Below are 23,261 nucleotides of genomic sequence, written 5' to 3'. Positions count from 1 at the left end.
TTTTCCCCACTGTATTTAGAATTTTGAATATTGTTCTAATTATAGACATTCAGTTACATATCATTGTTCCCCATGTGATGTTAATGAGGAGCTAACATGGCTGCCATAAAATGTTGAAGTGTCACGTAAATGCATCATAATGCAGAAATTGCATTGGCCCAGCTTCCTAAATACATGGCTCTGTGAATGGCTAATTCCAGAACAGATGAACAGAGTCATTCTTGGCCACATAGGTTACTTAACAAGGACCTGTAAAATTGTGACCTTAAAAAGAAGCAAAACTGAAGAATAACATAAATTTATTGGCATGTTTGGAAGCCTTTCTCACCTGTGGAGGGGTTAGAAAACATGATATGACAGTGTTCTAGTCCATCAAATAATGTTTCTATGTGCAAAAGTGATATTCGAGGAGCTAGCTAGTTATGTTAGGTGCATTTTGACTTTTTTGGAGAGATATAGAGAATCTCACCTATCATCCTAGACCCATAACATCTGACCCTATGTCAGTTCTAGACCTATACTATACATCCCCCTATTTTAGCTGTCTCTCTATGCTCTTATGTAAGTAATGCTGGTTAAAAAGACTACAGAACGTTTCTGTTTCTAATGGTCATTGCACAACATGGGGTCTGTCTGCCCTCTGCTAGAACTACAAGGCCCACAAAGTTCCTCCTCCACTGTACCTCGTTTGAAGCCATAACTAAGCGTCACACAAAAGTTGATGCATGGAGAGGTGTGCCAAATATTATAGATATACTGACAAGATACATGTCTCTCCGCCATAACAATGTACATATGTAAAAATGTATGCACACATGACTGTAAGTCGCTTTGGATAAAAGCATCTGCTAAATGGCATATTATTATTATTATTATAGTCCTTGTCCTTTCTTTGGATTGGTGGATACATGTCATTATTGTAATCATTATTTGAATATTCGATTAGGGTTGCTGACGTCAACCGCCTGTATTAAATGGAGAGAGATGCTATGCTACTAGCCTCATGCCGCGAATATGCATAGCTATCTCGAGACAACTCCGATATAAAGTGTTTTTTCTCAAAGTTGCTGGGATATCACGTGTCCTACTTATATCAGTGCACTCTTAACAACTTAAGCATTACGAAACTTCTATTCGATCAAATAAACCTCACGTAACAAATAAGCCATTCATTTTTTTGTTGACCAAATTCGATACTCATTGACCTCCATACAAGAAACAACGAAAAAACGCCACCTGCTGGAGGGAGACAGAATTTCCACCGAGTTGGGCCTCTCTCTTCCTCTTCCTCTCTGGGTGAGCTAGCAAACAAGAAGTCCAAGAAACAGGATATAATCACAGATAGAACAATGAGCCAGATATTTCACCAGATGTATAAATGTGAAGCATCTGGTTGGTGTTTCAACTCACTACCAAATATGGTGATGAGAGGAAGCCCAGTGGCCAGCAGTGGAAGAGATGGAGCGAGATGGATTTTGTGCCGAAATTCTGAAAAAATTTGGATGGAACATTTGATCTCCATACAGTTTTCTGTTTACAAAACTATAATCTGTAACAAACAGAGTGGACTACGTTTTGTAGGCTTTACCCTTTGCCAAAGTTTCTAAAAATTGCATTGTTTAGAAGGAGTGCAAGGGCGAATTGAGTTATTGCACACACGCACTTCACAGAATAGGCGTTCCCTAACGGAAATATGCAAATAAATGCTAGAACGCGCCAATAGGATCTCACTAGCTCGTGTTTGGCTCTGCCAACTCCTTGCTTGTTCTGTCCACTAAAATTAATTTGCTCCCATTGTAAACGACAGGCTCTGGTCTATTTTATAAATATATTTTTAATAAAGATATTTGATATAATTGTGGTCGAGTTCCTCTGCTCAGACGTTGCATGCATCAACCAATGTTTGCTACTTCATCGACTGTGCCATCGGGCACCAGATTGCTATAACATATGATGTGGTTAGCTGATACTTAAATACCTATTCAGGCGTTGTAAAATCTTGCATGCGTCAGCAATGCCTGGGCAGAGGAACGCGCCCATAATCTGCGCAGAAACGTTTTTGGTTCTTCAGGAACTAACAGCTGAAACATTGCAGGAAACAGGCCTACTGGCCGCAGGTGTTCCCCCTCCCAGGCCCCTGAGCCTGTGCAGGGATGAGATATCGATTGGTATGTGATTGAAGGAGTGGGATGGGTTTTATTATATACATTTTTGTCTTTTGTATGTAATATTTTTTTCCTAGAATGTTTTTCCCCCACCAGTTCAACTACTCCGTACAGTAGGTGGTGGCAATACAATTTATAGTTGTGGACCACAACTTGTGGTCTGCCTGGCTGCCATAAAACCTCAGAGAAGAAGAAGGGTGAGCTAGCAAAACATGAAAACATTTAACACATTTCCGAAGTTATTACCACGTGTTTGAGTAAGATTCGAGAAACAAGTTGAATCAATGTATGAATAATGGAGTTGTTAAGTTTACTTGATTTAAAAACTCTTTAAAATTACTGTCAGTCGTGTCGTGTATCTGGCCAGAGCGGCTAGCTAGACATTTAACGCTAGCTCGCTAGCTAATCTTAGCTGAGTAGCTAACGCGGTGGGTAGCTAGCTAGCTACCTTGCTTACAAAACAAAACAAGGACTGAATCCTGAGCATCTTGTTGTAGCTTGCTTATTAGAACTGTTGGGAAACATCCCATCTAGCTAATCACTACCATGAGTCTGACGATTGAGGCCAGTGTCTCTTTCCTCAAATATGAACTTGCATCGACCATCGAACAGGCAGTGAGGTGTGCAGTTGAAACCGTTTTAAAGGAAACTGCCAGAGTAGTCGCCATCAAACTGGCCGCAGCTCGGACTGCTGCTGCTGAGTCTCATCGTGAGAACCAAAGTTTGAGAGAGAGACTTGAGGTATCGGAGGGTGAACTCAGCGCTGTACGGTACTACATGACAGCAGCCGAGAAGAACATCAAACAGTGTTTACTTCTAAATCACAGCCATCCTAGATCAGGTGTATTAGGTCCTGGTTCAGAAGAGTCTCTTTTCCTCCCTCCCCCCACTGCTTCGGGGAGTCCTTCCAACATGCTGAACAGGGGCACGTCCCGTGTGCCCAAGTCGTTTCGAGCCTCATCCACACGATCCCAGTTTTCGACGTCACTACCTAGTGTAGGTCTTTGCTTACCAACAGTGCAGCATGAATGGCCCAGGAGCAGCTCAAGCTTGAGAGGAATACGGACATCCTCCTCCACTGTCTCTTGCTCCAATCCTTCACAAACATCCAAAGCGCCACAACTAGAGGTTGAAAGCTCACCTAAACACACTGAGGAGGATACAGAGGGTCAATTCTACATCACGGACGATGGAGTTGCAGAGAAAGGTAGGCTTACGCCGTATACATAGACATCAATACTTGCATGCACTCAAAAAGTGAAAAGTCTCCTGCTCACTGGTCATGATGATGTCATTCATCTCTTTCAGAGTACAAAGTCAGTGCAAGTGGATCAGAGGACTCTGGAAGAATTCCACACGAGCAGGAGGGGGAAACATTGGCAGCAGAGGTCCCTCACAGGACCTCTGATATTACCAACTTTGAGTTTGAGATGGGTCAGAGTCACCCAGCAGGCAATGTGAATGACCTGGGCCTGATTCAGGTGCTGGATGAGGTGCAAGAAGTCAAAGGAACAGTTAAAATTGAAAACGACCCTGAGTTATCTAGTATGCTGGAGTCCCACCTCCCTGAATCATCACAACAACTGCCACAGATGCCAACTCACATCGACAACAATGATGGTGACAATGATGGTAACTGCATGGGCTTTGTCCCACCCACTGTAGGGGACCCTGGTCTTATTGGGGCTTTTGAAGTCAGAAGGGAGAGCTCAGATAAGGTGCATCGCTGCAACGTGTGTGGCCGGGGCTTCCGTCGCTTCTACTGCCTGAAGACACACCAGCGCATTCACACGGGTGAGCGGCCGTATCCCTGCAGGTATTGCGAGAAGCGTTTCCGTCACCTGGACAGTCTGCATAAGCATCAGCGCATCCACACTGGGGAGACGCCCTACCGCTGTGCCCAGTGTGGCTGCTGTTTCAGGGAGCTGGGCCAGCTCAAGAAGCACAGGCTGACCCACTCACCTTCCCCCACCACACCCCACCCGTCACTGTCTTTACTTCAAGCAGGGCCCTCCTACACATGGCCACACCTCCACTCGCAGTCCTTGGATTCCTGATCAGGATGAATTTGTACACATTCATACACACGTGTTTGATAAATGTGATATGACAGTAGTAATGGAGAAATTATTTGTGTTAACGTCATCCTAATCAGAAGTTAATATTATTCAATTGACAATGTACACAGAAGCTGTTTGTGTATAGAATCATATATTTCTTCTATTATATCTATCTTCTCTTTTCTGCTTGTTCACAATTTTCTTCATTGGCATAAAAGGGTGTTCATTATGTTGTCAGATATGAGGAGGTCTGCAGATTCCACCTGGAAAGGTTTATACAACCATTTGGCATCAAGGGTTGAGTTCCATTTACTGCAAAAATATATATTGTTTGTGTAAAATGGAAATACAGACTACTTGAACTGAGTTGGTAGCACAATGCAGAAATCATTGATGTATTTTTGTTGGTATCACATCATGTGTCTTCTTTTCATATGGAACTGTGTGAATTAGCCTGTTCATTTTGAACAGCAATGCATTTACTTTGTACATTTTTGATTTACATGATAATTTACCAATAGAAAGTGACATTTTCACAGTATTATTGGATTATTTTGTTTAACATTATTACAGTAAAATAACTTCTGAAAGGGACCCACTACACAACGTTTATTCATAATCTTAAATATAGTTATTACAATATTTTCTACAGATCACAAGATGCAGAGAACTATACACCCCACCTTTGCTGTCTGGCTTTGCGCATCTGGGACCCTGTACAATCGTGACATAGCAAGATTTTGACAATTAAACCAAAAATGAAAGCAATTATCTGAAGATGGTGCTGGACCATCTGACATAAGAAAAAGGGGACCGTTTGATGATAAAAAAATAAAGGTTAAAATCCAAGCATGTCACATGATTGCGCAAAACACAGGGCCCTAATAATTCATGACATATATTTGTGGTATTTTCACCCTTCCCTTTTTGGCAGTCACATGAACAGTTTATACTGTCCGGTGACCTGCACGGAACAAATAGCTGAGGCGGCAGCATCATACCCGCAAGCAGGTCAATGTCCATGGGCATATGGAGAATACATATGTACATTTGAATTACAGCTGTTTAGATTGAGGCATTTATATTTTATATTTTATGCGCTATTGGATAATTTGTATGTCGCCTATGCTACCTATAGCCAGTAGTTTTCAAATCTACGAAGATCAACTATTAACTAACAAAACACGGCTGTGTATGCTGTTAAATTACGTTGTGACAACTCTTCCAGAGATCATTCAGCTTTAAACTAATTAGCGGGCAAAAAGGGAGCAGACACGTAGCCAAAGGCAGACTGGGGTTTGTTTAACAAGCGGAAGTGTGCGCGCTGATTCCCGCTGACGGCGAATAGGTGAGTTGCTGTTTTCATCTGGCTATAGCTACAATACGGCATTATCGTAAAGCAAACAACAATGTAAACCATTTTTTAATCATTAGTCAAACTACAAGTTTACGGAATTGCGAGATTGAATTGTAGAATGACCTCGCTGAGAACCGCGGTGTATCTCCGCTTCACTTCCCCTTTGTGGATACATGAAATAAATGTCAACTCGAAACAATCGCGCAGCTCTGATGTTGCATGACTTTGAAGCATCATGTTTATGTAGAATGTCTGATGCTTTTCTGGTGGCTCGTAGTCTGAAGATGTTTTTTATTAATTTATTTAAAACCCTCCTTTCTCACCTTCTATTTGTATGTTTGCAAACCAATTTTTTTGTAAATATAAAGCTATACTGTGTTTTCAGGAATCTGTCCAATTGTCAGCATTGTTACGAACTTTTAACGTACAAACGTACGAATGTCTCCATTTAACAGGGTTACAAAAGGTTCAGGGGACGTCTGAACCATTTAAAAACAACAGGCTTCTGATGAAAGCCATGTCTAATGATCAAACACCCCTCCTCGCCCATGGGGTATGTGGTCTGTCTGCAGACACCGCAGTGTGTGACATAGGGGGGTCAGATGGCACTGGGGAGGCCAGCACTCCTAATGCGGTACCTCGAAAGCTCAACACCTTCTTCGGGGTGATAGTGCCCACTGTCCTCTCCATGTTTAGCATTGTCCTCTTCCTCAGAACTGGTGAGTGCAGCATCTAGATGTCAGACAACTACAAATATAGGCTGTGAATGTGGAATTTATTTACAGTGCAACATACAGTGATGCTTGCTGATGGTCAGAAGCTGCTGTTGGCTTCAAGCTCTGCTAGATTATTTTAAAAAGGTGTGTGTGTGTAACTGTGCATGCATGTGAATGCATAGGCTACTGTATTGTGGTCCAGTAACAAGACTAATACTGTGTAATGATGTCTCCTATAGGGTTTGTGGTTGGTCATGCAGGGCTCTTGCAGGGTCTTGTGATGCTGCTTGTAGCCTACACCATTATCTCCCTCACCATCTTGTCCATCTGTGCTATTTCCACCAATGGTGCTGTGCAGGGAGGTGGGGCCTATTGTATCCTTAACACCGGTTTGTTCTCACACACCCCAAAAAATATATTTAGCAAGTGTGTTTGTATTTGTCTTAAGTATGAGTGCAGTTTAAAATCGCTATGTTCTTACTATTCAAACTTGATGCCACAGTCTATACAGACAGTTCTAGCCCTTATATCCTTAAAGGGACATTTCACCACTTTTCAACCTCATTTTCATAATCTCCAGCACCACCCCAACATCATGTGAAAACAGAGGGTTTCTATGTTTTGTAGTCAAAAAGATAACTGTTTCTGATGACATCTGGATACAGTAAAGACATGGTGGACCCCAGGAAGAGTAGCTGCTGCATGTTCAACAGCTAATGGGGATCCTAATAAACTAAACTTAACATCATCTGATGTGCATCCAGGGCCGGATTACCTTCCTGGGGCCCCCAACAAAAATTGTAGTTATGAACATGTCATAAGCAATGGAAAAATGTGTATAATTGCAGGAAATTAGCTTTAAAACTTCTAAATGTTCTCTCAGCCTCATGACAAAATGTTTAGAATAGCATTATAAAACTGCAAATTTTTCTCTCTGCCCCATGGCAAAATGTGTTGAAATTCAGGAAGTTAGCTGTTTTCCCAAAAATATTTCTTTGGGGGCCCTAGAGGTAGGTGCCCCAGGCCCCGAAATGCATAGTCCAGCCCTGTGTGCATCATATGATTTAACCAACTGAGCAGGTTACTATGCTGACCTTTACGTGCTCATAGTTTTAAAACCACATGATTCGCACCAGATCAGTAATATTTAACCCCTTGACCTAATGTCTGCCAGTCATGATCAGTCGATCGTTGGGCCCAGAGTTTGGAGGAAGCATTGGCCTAATGTTCTTCCTGGCCAAAGTGTGCGCATGTGGAGTGTATGTGCTTGGTCTGGTAGAGGCACTACTTGACATATTTGGTCAGGACCCAGGTTAGATTTGACATTCTATAATTAACAGCCCAATACTTATAATTCCTAGCATGCAAGCCATTTTTTTGTGGTATGCTTTAAACAAATTATACTGAATATTTCTTAGAAGGTTGGTGCCTCATGCGTTCAAATGAGTCATTCCACCCAGTGTTTCATCCGCCATCTTATCAACTTCTATGTCCCCCTTCCACCTCAGCGTCCTCCTCTGCGTTGCGGGTGCTACCCCAGGGCTACTGGTACACAGTGCTGTACTCTTCCATAGTTCTCCTGCTGGTTCTGGTGGTGTGCCTGGTGGGCGCCCATATCTTCGCCCGCACCTCCTTCCTCATCCTGCTGGTGGTGACCATCTCCCTGCTGTCCATCTACATCAGCCCCTTGGCGGTGACCACACCCCTAAACTTCCTCATCACCCACCAGGGTCATGGCAACCAGACCCTCACCTACGACGCCAGCTACACAGGCTTCAACAGCACCACGCTGAAGGACAACCTGGGCTGTGAGTACTGCCTGGCTGGGGTCAAAGGTCAGGGGGGGCGGGGCGGTAGTACCTAGGTACAATGTATAGGGAACGGGGTGCTATTTCAGATTCATTCTAGGTATAGTAAGCCTTGATAGGGAAGTTGAACTGGACATGTAAAAAGTCGTTAGTTTTATGGTTTGAGAGAGCTGTTGTAGCAACAGTGTTCTTCCTCTTTTTCCTCTTCAGCGGGCTACACTGTGGACTACAGCACCGGTAAAGTCATGTCATTCGCCACTGTGTTCGCTGTCATGTTCACCAGCTGTACCGGAATCATGGCCGGAGCCAACATGTCAGGTACTGTCCACACACATCATAACTAATGACAGCTGGTGGATATTACAACTACAAATAGTTGTCATTGACAACTTTCCATATGCATTCTGACTCAAGGTAATGGAATCTTAGTTCCAGGGTAAATCCACGGTAACGCAATTACGCTGAGACTCCGATTTTGTTTTACTTTAAAATGTATTCTAAACAAAAACCATTGATTTCAAAGTTTACAACTCTATGCACAATGACTACGTTGAACAATTTACACAGTTTACTGGCAAAAACATAAAAAAAAAAAAAAAACTGCAGATGCAAAGTTTGGTAACAGAATTACAGTAAAATCTCCCTCTGTTTTATTCAGTTACCAAACTTTGTATCTGCACAATTGTACAATTTTCTGTGGAAATTGTTAAAAGTAGTCATTGTGCATAAAATTATATGGTTTGTTAAACTTGGAAATCAATGTTTTTTGTTTGGTATACATTTTAAAGTGAAAAATCTGAGTCTTAGCATAATTGTGTTACCATGGAATTGCCCTCCATTACTTTACATCTCATTAAGCTTCACATAGACTCAAACTTGACATGTTCCACTATCTTCTCCTCAATCTGTTGTCTGTAGGAGAGCTGAAAAACCCCAGCGCTGCCATTCCCAAAGGCACCATTATTGCAGTCCTCTACACCTTCATAGTCTATGTCCTTCTCTTCATCCTCGCCAGCTCCACCTGTGAAAGGTCTGAATGGATGGGCTGTTAATGAGGCTGGGAGGGGTGGGAACTCTGTCACCTATCTAATTAGCTAATAATTTAATGCACAAATATTCATCATACTGTAACTATGTAGTTTAATAAAGTCAACTAATTCATGTATTTTGTTTAGGACCCTGTTGGCTCAGGATTACGGGTTCTTCCAGCGTATAAACATCTGGCCGCCATTTGTCACCATCGGGATCTATTGTTCCGCCCTTTCAGCAGCCATGTGCTCTCTGATTGGGGCATCCCGGATCCTCCACGCCCTCGCACTGGACCAACTGTTTGGTAAGGATGTTGTTGAACAAGTTTCACAATTAGACTGGCTATTGTCTGTAACAGAGTAAAGGACATGTTTTTGTTTAATATAAAATAAGGAGCATGCTTTAATGTTGATGTTTTGTTACCCATAGGTTTTCCATTGGCTCCCGCTGCTATCACGTCCAGCTCAGGCAACCCATGGGTGGCAGTGCTCTACACCTGGGGGTTGGCACAGGTGAGGAGAAGAGATGGGTGTATCGTATTGAGCTATGCAGTACTACTTTTGATATTCAAACAGGCTCTGAGACCGTGTCTTTGGTGTGACTGTGTAGTGTGTGGTGTTTGCAGGCCAGCTTAATGCCATAGCTGGCCTGGTGACAGTGTTCTACCTGCTGGCCTATGCTGCTGTCGACCTGGCCTGTCTAGCTCTAGAGTGGGCATCGGCCCCCAACTTCAGGTAGTCTGACACTAGCATCATGCTGTATAATCTGTTCAAAAAAAGAAGACATTGACCTTATTGTGTGATGATGTTGTTGTCCTTAGGGAAGTAGTGTTTATCTAGAATACTTTTGACCATCAACGTCCAGTCCAGTTTTCACCTGTCTTTCACCTTTCACCTGTTTTACTAGTCTCCCTGTCTTCACCAGGCCCACTTTCCAGGTGTTCTCCTGGCACACATGTCTGCTGGGCATCCTGAGCTGTCTGGTGATGATGTTCGTCATTAACCCAGTCTACTCCTCAGCCAGCATCGTCCTCCTCTTGCTACTGTTGCTTTTCCTGCACTACAGATCACCCACCAGCAGCTGGGGATACATCAGCCAGGCTCTCATCTTCCATCAGGTACCCACACCACACACAGACTTGTACCAGTACATACAAACACACACTTATGGGCCAGTTCCTGGGTCGTGTTCAGTAGAGAGAACTTTTTGCAACGGGGAAGAACTACCTGAAGTTGTCCAATTTAGAAAACATATTTTCATTTTCTGATGCAAAATGTTTTTCTCCTACTAAACAGGACCCTGGGGTGTGTCACTGCTGTCAGTCTTGGTGCTTTGAATCTGCTTTCCACCCATTCCCCCTCTCCTGTAGGTGCGTAAGTATCTGCTGATGCTGGACGTGAGGAAGGACCATGTGAAGTTCTGGAGGCCCCAGGTGTTGTTGATGGTGGCCAACCCTCGCTCCTCCTGCCAGCTCATCAACTTTGTCAACCAGCTGAAGAAGGGTGGGCTGTTTGTGCTGGGACACGTGAAGCTGGGAGATCTGGGTAATATTATAGGGATGGTGACAGGAGTTCTGGTGCCAGCGGAATCGTGATTATGACTTACAATAAATGCTTGTCATGTTTATGACCACATGAAACCTTCCACTATTTGATTACAAAAGTAGTCGTCTACAGTAAGTGTGATATTCGTAGAAATATGACGACATTTATATTCATAGAAAATGTAAGGGAAAATAGTTAGGCTCTTCTTTCGTTCGGGAATCCAGGCAGTCCAGTCACTCAGCCTGGCCTGCTGGCTCCCCTTCCTCTGCGGAAGCATAGTTCCCGCTCAGCCCAGTCAAAACTGTTCGCTGCTCTGGCACCCCAATGGTGGAACAAGCTCCCTCACGACGCCAGGACAGCGGAGTCACTCACCACCTTCCGGAGACATTTGAAACCCCACCTCTTTAAGGAATACCTGGGATAGGATAAAGTAATCCTTCTACCCCCCCCCCCCCCCCCCCCCCCACAAAACATTTGTAAAGTGGTTATCCCACTGGCTATAGGGTGAATGCACCAATTTGTGAGTCGCTCTGGATAAGAGCGTCTGCTAAATGACGTAAATGTGCCCTTGAGCAAGGCACTTAACCCTAATTGCTCCTGTAAGTCGCTCTGGATAAGAGCGTCTGCTAAATGACTAAAATGAAAATGAATGAAATGACTCAGCCAGCCTCTCATCTGTGTTTCAGACACCCTGCCCTCAGACCCTGTCCAGCAGCAGTATAACTTCTGGTTGAGTCTGGTGGATAAGCTAGGGGTGAAGGCCTTTGTGGACCTGACTCTGTCCCCCTCTGTGAGGCAGGGAACACAGCATCTTCTGCGTATCACCGGCCTGGGTGAGTCACATATATCCTCCTGTTTCCCATTCTGGGTCATTGTTTATTGTTTTCCTGTTTATTCCTCCTCATGCACAACGGTGTCAGAAAGAGTATTGACACGACATATTCATTATAATATTACTACTTTAGAAAATGGAACATAAAACAGTTTTACCCGTCAAGCAATGTACTTTTTAGTGTATTTTGATTATCCTCCTCCACTCTTCATTATCTCTTCAAGGCGGCATGAAGCCCAATACTCTGGTCTTGGGGTTCTACGACAGTTGCACCCCTGAGGACTACTTCCTCCAAGACCCTGCCTTCTGTGAGTCAAAAGGGTCCGGAGGGGATGATTTTGGGGTGGATCTGCCCTCTATGCAAGCCCACTTCCCCCCGGTCCGCCATGTGGAGAGCCCACGCTGGCTCACACCAGAGGAGTACGTGGGAATCATCTCAGATGCCATCAAGATGAGTAAGAACGTGTGTCTGGGCCGCTACTTCTCCCAGCTGCAGGGAGAAGGCATGGGGACCAAGACGGACGGGGCTGAGAGGATCATCGACGTCTGGCCCTTCAACCTGCTGCAGCCAAGCAGCACGTCCACAGCCTCCGTGGACGTGTGCAGTCTCTTCCTGCTGCAGATGGCGTGTGTTCTCAACATGGCCAACAGATGGCGCCATGCCAGAATGAGAATATTCCTATGTGTGAAGGCGGAGTCCAGCGACCAGGGCTGGGTGGTTAAAGAGGAGACCTACCGGGAGCTGTTGAGGAAGCTGAGGATCAAGGCCTCCATCAAGATAGTGCCCTGGGACTCTGTGGTGCAGCTCTACGGACAGGAACAGACACAGGACCCAGAGCTGGAGGGCCTGACGAAGCCGGCCCAGGCCCTTTCAGAGGACTTCCTGTCTGCAGTCAACAGCATGCTGATGGAGCACAGTGCTGAGGCTGCTGTCCGCTTCCTATATTTACCACGCCCCCCTGCTCACTCCAGCCAATCACCAAAATACCTCAGTCAGCTGGAAGCTGTGACTTACGGTTTAGGTCCAACCCTCTTAATTCATGGTCTCACCCCAGTCACATGCACTGAGCTTTGAGTGTATCACTCTGTGTGTTTATGGGATCAACATGTCATGTAACTAACTTAATCCTGAACATGATAGAAAGGGCAGTCTGTTAAACGCTTAAAATATGAGCTACATAACATACTTTTTAGTTAGAAAATAAACACACATGCACACAACACAACAGGACCTATAAGTATAGCTCTGTTCCTTGGGAACATAGTTTCACATCTTGTATTGTAACTCATTTACACATCTACTAATTTCACAAATTAACACATTCAACACCTAGTGAGTCACAGTGGTACCTATCTACCTTCTGTATTTGTTAAAACTGTAATTTAATGGAGTACTTGTCTCATGCCTTTGTGTTGGTTGGATAATGATATAAATACATTTATGTTGTGCCTGATATAGCTGTGTACCCAGATGTAGTTTTCATAAAAACCTCCACCCACACAATGGAATTGACCGTGTGGCCTGAGAGTGACTCTGATTCAGTGTGAGTGAATGTTACATGTAAGTAGATCAAATGGTCTGTTCTGCGGCATCGGACCAAAGAAGAATCATATGATAGGTTGAATGGTGATGGAGGGAGAATGGATTCTCAAATACAGAAAGGGCAACATATGCTAACTAGCTATGGAAACTAGAATTTTGTGTTATTTTATTTGATGTTATTGATGCTGGTACAATCGCTTTCCATTGACCCCTTTTCCCAGTGTATTCCTCTTCAGATTGTGACCCAGTTTGGGAGAGCTCACCAGTGCCTTTGGACCAAATGATCTCTTAGGATTTTGGGTCACTCACCAATTGGTCGTGCTTGAAATGCTGCTTTTCCTGACTGCTATGTGGTCCATGATGGAACATGAATTCAAACTTCCTGAACCGCTCTGAACTACATTAGTGCCTAATGCTTGACAATATTGTGTCAAATTACACAAGCATTAAGCCACTAACAGGCAGACTAAATATGGATTGCTCATTTATTTTGTCTAATTTATAATGTATCAACCTTATGCCATTAATTTGTTACTTGGAAAAAGTATTTCTATTTTTATGCTGTGCTTTTCTTATGTACAGATGTTGGAAACAGAATGTTACTGCAAGGAGTTTGATATTCATGAAAGCTATTTACTAATTTAGAGGTATGTCCTTGGTGCTATGTGAAAGCTTATACATTTCACAAAACTTGTGGTTCATGATGTTTGTGCTTAAGCAGAAATAGGATTATAAAGAGGAAACTATGAAGTTACTGTATATTTCTGACTCTGCTCAGAATCCATGTACTGTTCTCAGGTTGTGCCACACAGACTGTTGTCTAGAGTCTGTGGACTGATCAGTGAGTGCCAGACAGCCTGCTTGTGAGTTAATCAGGACTGTTCAAGCAAATAACTCAATAGAAAATGTCAAAAACCAAAGTAATTACATAAAACATGGTATTTTATAGCATACTGTTTCCTCTACACATATGTTACTCAGTAACAAATATTTGACAGTAATTTGTGAATGGGTTGGCAAAAGGCAATAAAATAAAGTATTTTTGTCTTTATATTTATTTTTAAGAAAATCTAAATCACAAAAATGACATGCGACGGTTGATACCAAAAATTGTACTATATTAAAAGTCCAAATCAACCATAACATGCACATGTTCAAGCGTCCAGTTATAATGTTGTCGTCTATATCCATAATAGGTATATTACTCCAGTATATAGCTAGAATATATACTATAGAAGCCAGTTTGAGAGTTCCATCTCCCACAGATCATTCTCTGCTGCACTCAGGCTATATAGGTCATGGTGGATTTGGGGTCAGCTTGTTTACATCACAACAACATCAACATTACACAATCTCTGTCCTATTACCAATACATTTCAATGGCAGTCAATACAAATACAGTAACATTGATCATGTAAGTTATCAACATGGAATAAAAAATATCATATCAATTTCCAATTTGACCTCTTTAAAGCACCACAAACATTTCAGTAGCAACCTCCTTCGCACTCCTTAGTCCTCTTTGCTTGCAGAATGTTCTGTCATTTCATCAATTTTTTTCTGCATGCTGTGTGCAAATTTCTCTGTCTGCTTCACACAGTAGGATGAAAGGCGCAGCCAATCAGGGAAGAAAATGGACAGCGCAATGTGCTGTGGGACGGCAAAGAGAGACCGAGATATTTACAATCACACAAAATAGTCTAATGGTATATACTGTAAATTCTGCATGGCTCCTTTTTGGCTAAGGTAACAAAAGCATTATAGAGTAGTTTGTTTGGAATATATGAGTGGATAAGAGGAGTTCCTACTTGAAGAGCGTGAGAGACACAGCCACTGGTGTAGCTAGAGTGACCCACTGTGTTCAGAGCTTCACGGGCAAAATCACTGGCACTCTTCAACAACAGGTTGGGGGGCAAGTTGTGGGTCATGTTAGTGGATACCATAAAGGGAGCCACACACTAAAGGAGAGGAAATTAAGAAAGCGTAAGAGATAGGAGGAAACACAAAATGCTGAAGGATACTGAAACAGGAGTGCATGGGTAGTGATACAAAATTCTTACAAGTATTTTACCTGAACTGTGATTCCCTGTGACTTGTACTCAGAATTCAGAGATCTGGAAAAATATGTCACAAAAATCTGCCAAGAAAAGAATGGATAACATTGATCCTCTGTAGCTGTTATAGAGCATGTCGCTTGCAACGCCAGGATAGTGGGTTTGATTCCCGGACCATCCGTATGTAAAATGTATGCATGCATGACTAAGTCGCTTTGGATAAAAGCGTCTGCTGAATGGCATATAAATACACTGAACAAAAATATAAACACAACTTGTAAAGTGTTGGTCCCATGTTTCATGAGCTGAAATAAAATATCACAATTTTCCAAACGCACAAAAAGCTTATTTCTCTCAACTTTTGTGCACACATTTGTTTACATCCCTGTTAGTGAGCATTTCTCATTTTTCAAGATAATCCATCCACCTGACAGGTGTGGCATGTCAAGAAGCTAATTAAACAGCATGATCATTACACAAGTGCACCTTGTGCTGGGGACAATAAAAGGCCACTAAAATGTGCGGTTTTGTCACACAACACAATGCCACAGATGTCTCAAGTTTTGAGGGAGTGTGCAATTGGCATGCTGACTGCAGGAATGTCCACCAGAGCTGTTACCAGAGAATTGAATGTTAATTTCTCTACCAGTACATCCAACCGGCCTCACAACCGCAGACCACGTGTAACCACGCCAGTCCAGGACCTCCACATCCGGCTTCTTCATTTGCAGGATCGTCTGAGGGGGGAGGGGGTGCTAAGGTGTATTTCTGTCTGTAATAAAGTCCTTTTGTTGGGAAAAACTCATTCTGATTGGCTGGGCCAGGCTCCCTAGTGAGTGGGCCTGGCTCCCCAGTGGATAGGCCTACGCCCTCCCAGGCCCACCCATGGCTGCATCCCTGCCCAGTCATGTGAAATCCATAGATTAGGGCCTAATTAATTTATTTCAATTTACTGATTTCCTTATATGAACTGTAACTCAGTAAAATCGTTGAAATGGTTGCATGTTGCGTTTATATTTTTGTTCAGTGAATGTACAAGAGGTTGAGCATGGTTGTGTATGTGTGTGATTCATTGTGCATGCTTGAGTGAGAGAAACTTAAGTGAAAGGGAGAGGCACCTTGGTGGCGGAGTAGAGAGACAGCATGGGTTGTGGTTGAGCACCTGCCTCTGAAGAAATGTTGATGATCAGACCGTTCCCTCTGAGAAAGACAAGACAGGTAAATAAAGGGACAATTTCATAGATAGAAATCATTAAGATTCACGTTTCATTGATATCATCATGATGCATATGTACCTTTCCACCATGCGTGGGAGAACCAGTCTGGTCATCTGAGGAAATTCCAAGGAATGATAACACCATCAGTACCATCACCACCATCTCCATAATCACCAGAATCCTCTTTCACCCCCATCACCATCATCATCATGATCATCATGTTCAACAACACCAACATTAACCTCCTAAACGCTACCATTATTCTTTCACATAATGATGACCAAATATTAAAAGCTATGACTTTGTATGAGCCATACACTAGTTTAGAAACATAAACTAAGACATGTATCATGCACAGAACTTCACAGAGGGAGTCTATATAAATCCTGACAGATAATCTCACCTGGGTGACAGAGAGGATGTTACAGTTGATCACCTGGGTGATTCTCTGGGTTAGGGAGGAATGAAAACACAAATTAACTCAACCATTAACTCAAGCTTTAAATCCAACCATAGTACATTATTACCTTGTTAGAATCAAAATGGCATCCAAAACATGATATATATACATAGACCATTTATGTGAGTGGGGGTGTGTGAATCTTACCTGCTCAGGGTTGGGAATGTCCAGGAAATGTACCAACTTGTCAGAATAGTTCATGCCTACATTGTTAACTGTAAATGAGGATAGTCAGAATATATTTCTATGTAATTTATTATTACATTTCACTACTAACATCCATTGAAAGAGAGAATAGCTACAGTGCCTTGAGAAAGTATTCACACCCCTAGACTTTTTCCACATGTTGTTGTTGTCTCCCGAGTGGCACAGCGGTCTAAGGCACTGCATCGCAGTGCTAGCTGTGCCACTAGAGATCCTGGTTCGAATCCAGGCTCTGTCGTAGCTGGCCGCGACTGGGAGACGCATGGGGCGGCGCACAATTGGGGGAGGGAATGGCCGGCAGCTCAGTTGGTAGAGCATGGCATTTGCAACTCCAGGGTTGTGGGTTTGATTCCCACGGGGGTATGACAAATAAAAAAATAATGTATTCACTCACTATCTGTAAGTCGCTCTGGATAAGAGTGTCTGCTAAAATGTAATGTGTTACAGCCTGAATTTAAATTGAGATTTTGTATCACTGGCCTATACATAATACCCCATAATATCAAAGTGGAATTATGTTTTTAGAAATGTTTACAAATTAATTAAAAATCAGAAATGTCTCGAGTCAATAAGTATTCAACCCCTTTGTTATGGCAAGCCTAAATAAGTTCAGGAGTAAAAGTGCTTAACATGTCACATAATAAGTTGCACGGACTCACTCTGTGTTCAATAATGGTGTTTAACATGATTTTTGAATGACTACCTCATCTCTGTACCCCACACATACAATTATCTGTAAGGTCCGTCAGTCGAGGAGTGAATTTCAAACACAGATTCAACCACAAAGACTACGGAGGTTTTCCAATGACTTGCAAAGAAGGGCACCTATTGGTAGATGGGTGTAATAAAAAAAGCAAACATTGAATATCTCTTAGAGGATGGTGAAGTTATTAATTACACTTTGGATGGTGTATCAATACACCCAGTCACCACAAAGCTACAGGCGTCCTTCCTAACTCCGTTGCCGGAGAGGAAGGAAACCACTCAGGGATTTCACCATGAGGCCAATGGTGACTTTAAAACAAGTTACAGAGTTTAAGGAGCTGTGATAGGAGAGAACTGAGGATGGATCAACAACATGGTATTTTTTCCACAATACTAACCTAAATGAGAGTGAAAAGAAGAAAGCCTGTACAGAATACAAATATTCCAAAGCATGCATCCTGTTTGCGTTAAGGCAAAACTGCAAAAAATTTGGCAAAGAAATTAACTTTATGTCCTGAATACAAAGCGTTATGTTTGGGGAAAATCCAACACAACACATCACTGAGTACCACTTCATATTTTCAAGCATGGTGATGGCTGCATCATGTTTTGGGTATGCTTGTCATCGGCAAAGACTAGGGAGGTTTTTTTCGGATAGTAATAAACAGAATAGAGGAAAAAATACTAGAGGAAAAACTGGTTCAGTCTGCTTTCCAACAGACACTGGGAGACAAATTCACCTTTCAGCAGGACAATAACCTCAAACAAGGCCAAATATACACTGGAGTTGCTTACCAAGACGACATTGAATGTTCATGAGTGGCCTAGTTACGGTTTTGACTTAAATTGGCTTGAAAATCTACGGCAAGACTTTAAAATGGCTGTCTAGCAATAATCAACTTGACAGAGATTGAAGAATTTGTAAAAGAATAATGTGCAAATATTGTACAATCCAGGTGTTCAAAGCTCTTAAAGACTTACCCAGAAAAACTAACAGTTGTAATTGCTGCCAAAGGTGATTCTAACATGTATTGACTCAGGGGTGTGAATAATTCCGTAAATGAGATATTTCTGTATTTCATTTTCAATACATTTGCAAACATTTCTAAAAACATGTTTTCACTTTGTCATTATGGGGTATTGTGTGTCGATGGGTGAGATTTTTTATATGTTTCATCAATTTTGAATTCAGGCTGTAACACAACAAAATGTGGATAAGTCAAGGGTTATGAATACTTTCTGAAGGCACTGTATGTTGTTTGTGGTAATAAGAGCACATTCTCCAACCCCTCTCGTTCCTTACAACACCTTTCTCTCCATCCCACATTTAATTGCAGACTAGCTTTAGTTCCTTTCTCATTTCCCAATTCTCGTCCCCTGTTTGACTCCTTGTTCTCTTCCTGCTATACAGTTGAAGTCGGAAGTTTACATACACTTAGGTTGGAGTCATTAAAACTCGTTTTTCAACCACTCCACAAATTTCTTGTTAACAAACTATAGTTTTGGCAAATCGGTTAGGACATCTACTTTGTGCATGACACAAGTAATTTTTCCAACAATTCTTTACAGACAGCTTATTTCACTTATAATTCACTGTTTCACAATTCCAGTGGGTCAGAAGTTTACATACACTAAGTTGACTGTGCCTTTAAACAGCTTGGAAAATTCCAGAAAATGATGTCATGGCTTTAGAAGCTTCTGATAGGCTAATTGATATCATTTGAGTCAATTGGAGGTGTACCTGTGGATGTATTTCAAGGCCTACCTTCAAACTCAGTGCCTCTTTGCTTGACATCATGGGAAAATCCAAAGAAATCAGCCAAGACCTCAGAAAAAAAATTGTAGACCTCCACAAGTCTGGTTCATCCTTCGGAGCAATTTCCAAACGCCTGAAGGTATCACGTTCATCTGAGTGATCCTGGTTCGAATCCAGGCTCTGTCGCAGCCGGCCGCGACCGGGAGACTCATTGGCGGTGCACAATTGGCCCAGCGTCGTCCAGGGTAGGGGAGGGAATGGCCGGCAGGGATGTAGCTCAGTTGATAGAGCATGGCGTTTGCAACGCCAGGGTTGTGGGTTCGATTCCCACGGGGGGCCAGTATAAAAAAAAAACTGTAAGTCGCTCTGGATAAGAGCGTCTGCTAAATGACTAAAATGTAAATGTAAACAATAGTACGCAAGTATAAACACCATGGGACCACGCAGCCGTCATACCGCTCAGGAAGGAGATGCATTCTGTCTCCTAGAGATGAATGTACTTTGGTGCGAAAAGTGCAAATCAATCCCAGAACAACAGCAAAGGACCTTGTGAAGATGCTGGGGGAAACAGGTACAAAAGTATCTATATCCACAGTAAAACGAGTCCTATATCAACATAACCTGAAAGGCCGCTCAGCAAGGAAGAAGCCACTGCTCCAAAACCGCCATAAAAAAGCCAGACTACGGTTTGCAACTGCACATAGGGACAAAGATCGTACTTTTTGGAGAAATGTCCTCTGGTCTGATGAAACAAAAATAGAACTGTTCGGACAAAATGACCATCGTTATGTTTGGAGGAAAACCGTGAAGCACGGGGGTGGCAGCATCATGCTGTGGGGGCGCTTTGCTGCAGGAGGGATTGGTGCACTTCACAAAATAGATGGCATCATAAGGAAGGAAAATTATGTGGATATATTGAAGCAACATCTCAAGACATCAGTCAGGAAGTTAAAGCTTGATCGCAAATGGGTCTTCCAAATGGACAATGACCCCAAGCATACTTCCAAAGTTGTGGCAAAATGGCTTAAGGACAACAAAGTCAAGGTATTGGAGTGGCCATCACAAAGCCCTGACCTCAAACCTATAGAAAATATGTGGGCAGAACTGAAAAAGCGTGTGCGAGCAAGGAGGCCTACAAACCTGACTCAGTTACACAAGCTCTGTCAGGAGGAATGGGCCAAAATTCACCCAACTTATTGTGGGAAGCTTGTGGAAGGCTACCCGAAACATTTGACCCAAGTTAAACAATTTAAAGGCAATGCTACCAAATACTAATTGAGTGTATGTAAACTTCTGACCCACTGGGAATGTGATGAAAGAAATAAAAGCTGAAAGAAGTCATTCTCTCTACTATTATTCTGACATTTCACATTCTTAAAATAAAGTGTTGATCTTAACTGACCTAAGACAGGGAATGTTTACTAGGATTAAATGTCAGGGCTTGTGAAAAACTGAGTTTAAATGTATTTGGCTAAGGTGTATGTAAACTTCCGACTTCAACTGTATATCATTGCCATAGGTGCCCTACCCAGGATGCCTATGTCCAGGTCCCGTAGTGCCTCAACTATAGCAGGGTAGATGTCATGGCCCTCTGTGAAGTCTGTCTGGATGATCTGGGTCTGGCGTCCATGTTGGCTCTCTGGAACAAACATATTGACGTATAGTTGTATTTTAAGGATAAATATACATTTGCATATTGATCTTTTGTACCTCAACTCTTCATTTAGTTCTATTTTTCCATCTCAGCGCTTCACTCACCAATCTCCTTGGCAACAATGTGGAGTTTATCTTTTGACCGGCTGATCAGTACAATGTCCAGGCCTCTTCTGGCCAACTGTAGTGTCCAGGAAGAAAGGCAACTGTTACGTGAGTAAACACTCATTTTACAAAGTACTTGAATTACATGCTTATGCATGCTTCAATCTCATCTGTACACAGCAATGGGGTAAGGGGACACAGAGGCCATGTAACAAAAAAACAATCAGTAAAGACTGACCTCATTTGCGTAAGCTTTGCCAATCCCTGAGGTAGCCCCTGTGACAACTGTAGAAAGGAGATCATGGTCAGAATTAGTTAGACCGCAGACTTCCATAATGACATATTTACTACTATTGTTGTATCTCCTCATCCTCTGCAGTGAGAGGTCTCTGAGAGAGGTCAGGTCGGACACTGGACGTGACTGCAGGATGGAGGAACATTTAAAGATATCTCTCTCTTCCTTTCTTTCACAATACTGGCAGAAATGCTGCTGTCCTGGTCTGCTCGGTGGAAGCATACTACTGTTTGTCATCAGATACTTGTACAATTGTTTTATAGTGACCATTGTCAAGCACTGGCAACAACTTTTCTCCAACTGCTGCCAAAAGCGTAAAATAGCATAAACAGATGTGCTGCAATAACCAACAGGAAAGTTAAGTTTCCAATGAGACTGAATTGGACCAGTGACCACACAAATCCCGTTCCACCTAACAGCAGATATCATCTTGGGTACAGGGCGAAACGGTGAGCTGTAAAGTGGAATGTGACCTGCCCAGGGGAAACATGATACACTCAGTCTACTGTATTATTAATCTTGTAGAGAAAGTCTAAAGAATCATGTAACATAGCCATCACTATGACTAAAAAGAGAATGCCTTTATTTTCATAAATAAACAAATATTAGCCTACTGTAATGCATGATCACCAGATAAAAATAGTATGCTTTACATAGCATGTAGCCTACCTTACCTGCCCATTGTCCATATGCCTTTAAATCAGCTTGCCAAACTTTTGACAGCACATACACTCTGAATCCATACCAGCATTCCCAGGACCATTTCAGCATGTAATACAGCACTGTGAAGCCACCTATGAACATCAGTCCCCTCGCAAGCATCGAGTCTGATACAGTATCCATGTCTGGACAAATTTCACTCACACTTCAGCTGACAGTACTTCAAAAATATGAACTTTGGCTGGTTTTATAGTAGAAATGAACATGCTTACTTAGACATAAAACGATATGCAACGCTCCGCCCAAGAATCTTGATCTAATCTGCGCATTGGTCATGAATATTTCCTGGTGCGTCATCTCAGCAAATCACTAGGCAAAAGGAGTATGACGCTATCCCGCACTTTATTCATCGTCCCCCACAAGAGCAATACCAAAGAGGAAGATGCGAAGCGAGAGATTTTACTCTGGCCCAAAAAAGCCCAATGCGTTTCTATGGGCTATTATGGACCTAAACTTGTCGCCTGCCTTCCCAACTTTGGGACAACGACTCCGATTGTTAGGGCGGAGACATGGTCGTCTTGTCATTATATATAGACCTCTGGCTATACAAATAATACAGTTTATAGCTTCCTGTCCAATGTTCCCGCCTCCTTCTACGCCACTTGAACGGTATAGAGAGTAATGATAATGGCACTAACTCTGCCGTGGTTCTTTGGACAAAACAAAGCCTATGGGAAAAACAGTGGTGGAAAAAGTACCCAATTGCCATACTTGAGTAAAAGTAAAGATACCTTAATAGAAAGTGACTCAAGTAAAAATGAAAGTCACCCAGTAAAATAATACTTGAGTGAAAGGTTTAAAAATACTTAAGTATCAAAGTAAATGTAATTGCAAAAATATACTTAAGTATCAAAAGTAAAAGTATAAATCATATCAAATTCCTTATATTAAGTAAACCAAACGGCACGTTTTTCTTGGTTTTTTACTTTACAGATATCCAGGGGCACACTACAACACTCAGACATAGTTTAGTGAGTCCGCCAGATCAGAGCCAGTAGGGATGACCAGGGATTTTGATAAGTGCGTGAATTGGACAAT

General features: G+C 42.4%; 3 protein-coding genes across 4 annotated transcripts; 2 read left to right on the top strand and 1 right to left on the bottom strand.

Moving 5' to 3' along the window:
* Positions 1 to 2,105: 2,105 nt before the first annotated feature.
* LOC311142464 (uncharacterized protein) lies at positions 2,106 to 4,766 on the top strand. The gene is made up of 3 exons (XM_084178111.1): positions 2,106 to 2,168; positions 2,262 to 3,372; positions 3,474 to 4,766. Exons 2-3 carry the CDS (start codon positions 2,712 to 2,714, stop codon positions 4,220 to 4,222), a joined length of 1,410 nt encoding a protein of 469 aa, XP_084034237.1. The 5' UTR covers positions 2,106 to 2,168; positions 2,262 to 2,711; the 3' UTR covers positions 4,223 to 4,766.
* A 609-nt stretch (positions 4,767 to 5,375) lies between these two features.
* LOC311142463 (solute carrier family 12 member 9-like) lies at positions 5,376 to 14,104 on the top strand. The gene is made up of 14 exons (XM_084178110.1): positions 5,376 to 5,573; positions 6,038 to 6,301; positions 6,538 to 6,672; positions 7,473 to 7,610; positions 7,807 to 8,106; positions 8,317 to 8,424; positions 9,025 to 9,136; positions 9,282 to 9,439; positions 9,565 to 9,647; positions 9,745 to 9,869; positions 10,060 to 10,252; positions 10,505 to 10,679; positions 11,366 to 11,512; positions 11,736 to 14,104. Exons 2-14 carry the CDS (start codon positions 6,091 to 6,093, stop codon positions 12,584 to 12,586), a joined length of 2,736 nt encoding a protein of 911 aa, XP_084034236.1. The 5' UTR covers positions 5,376 to 5,573; positions 6,038 to 6,090; the 3' UTR covers positions 12,587 to 14,104.
* hsd20b2 (hydroxysteroid (20-beta) dehydrogenase 2) lies at positions 14,087 to 22,719 on the bottom strand. Of its 2 annotated transcripts, none has more exons than XM_084178113.1 (11): positions 22,436 to 22,719; positions 21,447 to 21,493; positions 21,209 to 21,284; positions 20,979 to 21,089; positions 16,933 to 17,000; positions 16,729 to 16,773; positions 16,404 to 16,438; positions 16,227 to 16,308; positions 15,126 to 15,191; positions 14,863 to 15,012; positions 14,087 to 14,704 (listed from the first exon to the last, which is right to left on the bottom strand). In XM_084178113.1, the coding sequence occupies exons 1-11, from the start codon at positions 22,518 to 22,520 to the stop codon at positions 14,567 to 14,569; spliced, it is 903 nt and encodes a 300-aa protein (XP_084034239.1). In that variant the 5' UTR covers positions 22,521 to 22,719; the 3' UTR covers positions 14,087 to 14,566. The 2 variants fall into 2 exon arrangements, with proteins under 2 accessions (XP_084034239.1, XP_084034238.1); XM_084178112.1 differs by having other exon boundaries at positions 22,178 to 22,452.
* Between the last annotated feature and the right edge of the window lie 542 nt (positions 22,720 to 23,261).

The sequence above is a fragment of the Coregonus lavaretus genome (genome assembly GCF_964263955.1).
Source record: "Coregonus lavaretus genome assembly, chromosome: 15".
Classification (NCBI taxonomy): domain Eukaryota; kingdom Metazoa; phylum Chordata; class Actinopteri; order Salmoniformes; family Salmonidae; genus Coregonus; species Coregonus lavaretus.
This window is presented reverse-complemented; position numbering and strand designations above follow the sequence as displayed.

Coding starts and splice junctions, on each gene's coding strand:
- LOC311142464 (XM_084178111.1), top strand. CDS start 2,712: ATGAGTCTGACGATTGAGGCCAGTGTCTCTTTCCTCAAATATGAACTT. Junction 3,373..3,473: donor CGATGGAGTTGCAGAGAAAG/GTAGGCTTACGC, acceptor CATCTCTTTCAG/AGTACAAAGTCAGTGCAAGT.
- LOC311142463 (XM_084178110.1), top strand. CDS start 6,091: ATGAAAGCCATGTCTAATGATCAAACACCCCTCCTCGCCCATGGGGTA. Junction 7,611..7,806: donor CATATTTGGTCAGGACCCAG/GTTAGATTTGAC, acceptor CTTCCACCTCAG/CGTCCTCCTCTGCGTTGCGG. Junction 9,870..10,059: donor GCATCGGCCCCCAACTTCAG/GTAGTCTGACAC, acceptor TGTCTTCACCAG/GCCCACTTTCCAGGTGTTCT.
- hsd20b2 (XM_084178112.1), bottom strand. CDS start 22,346: ATGGATACTGTATCAGACTCGATGCTTGCGAGGGGACTGATGTTCATA. Junction 16,439..16,728: donor ACATCCTCTCTGTCACCCAG/GTGAGATTATCT, acceptor GAATTTCCTCAG/ATGACCAGACTGGTTCTCCC. Junction 15,013..15,125: donor CACAGGGAATCACAGTTCAG/GTAAAATACTTG, acceptor CCTCTCCTTTAG/TGTGTGGCTCCCTTTATGGT.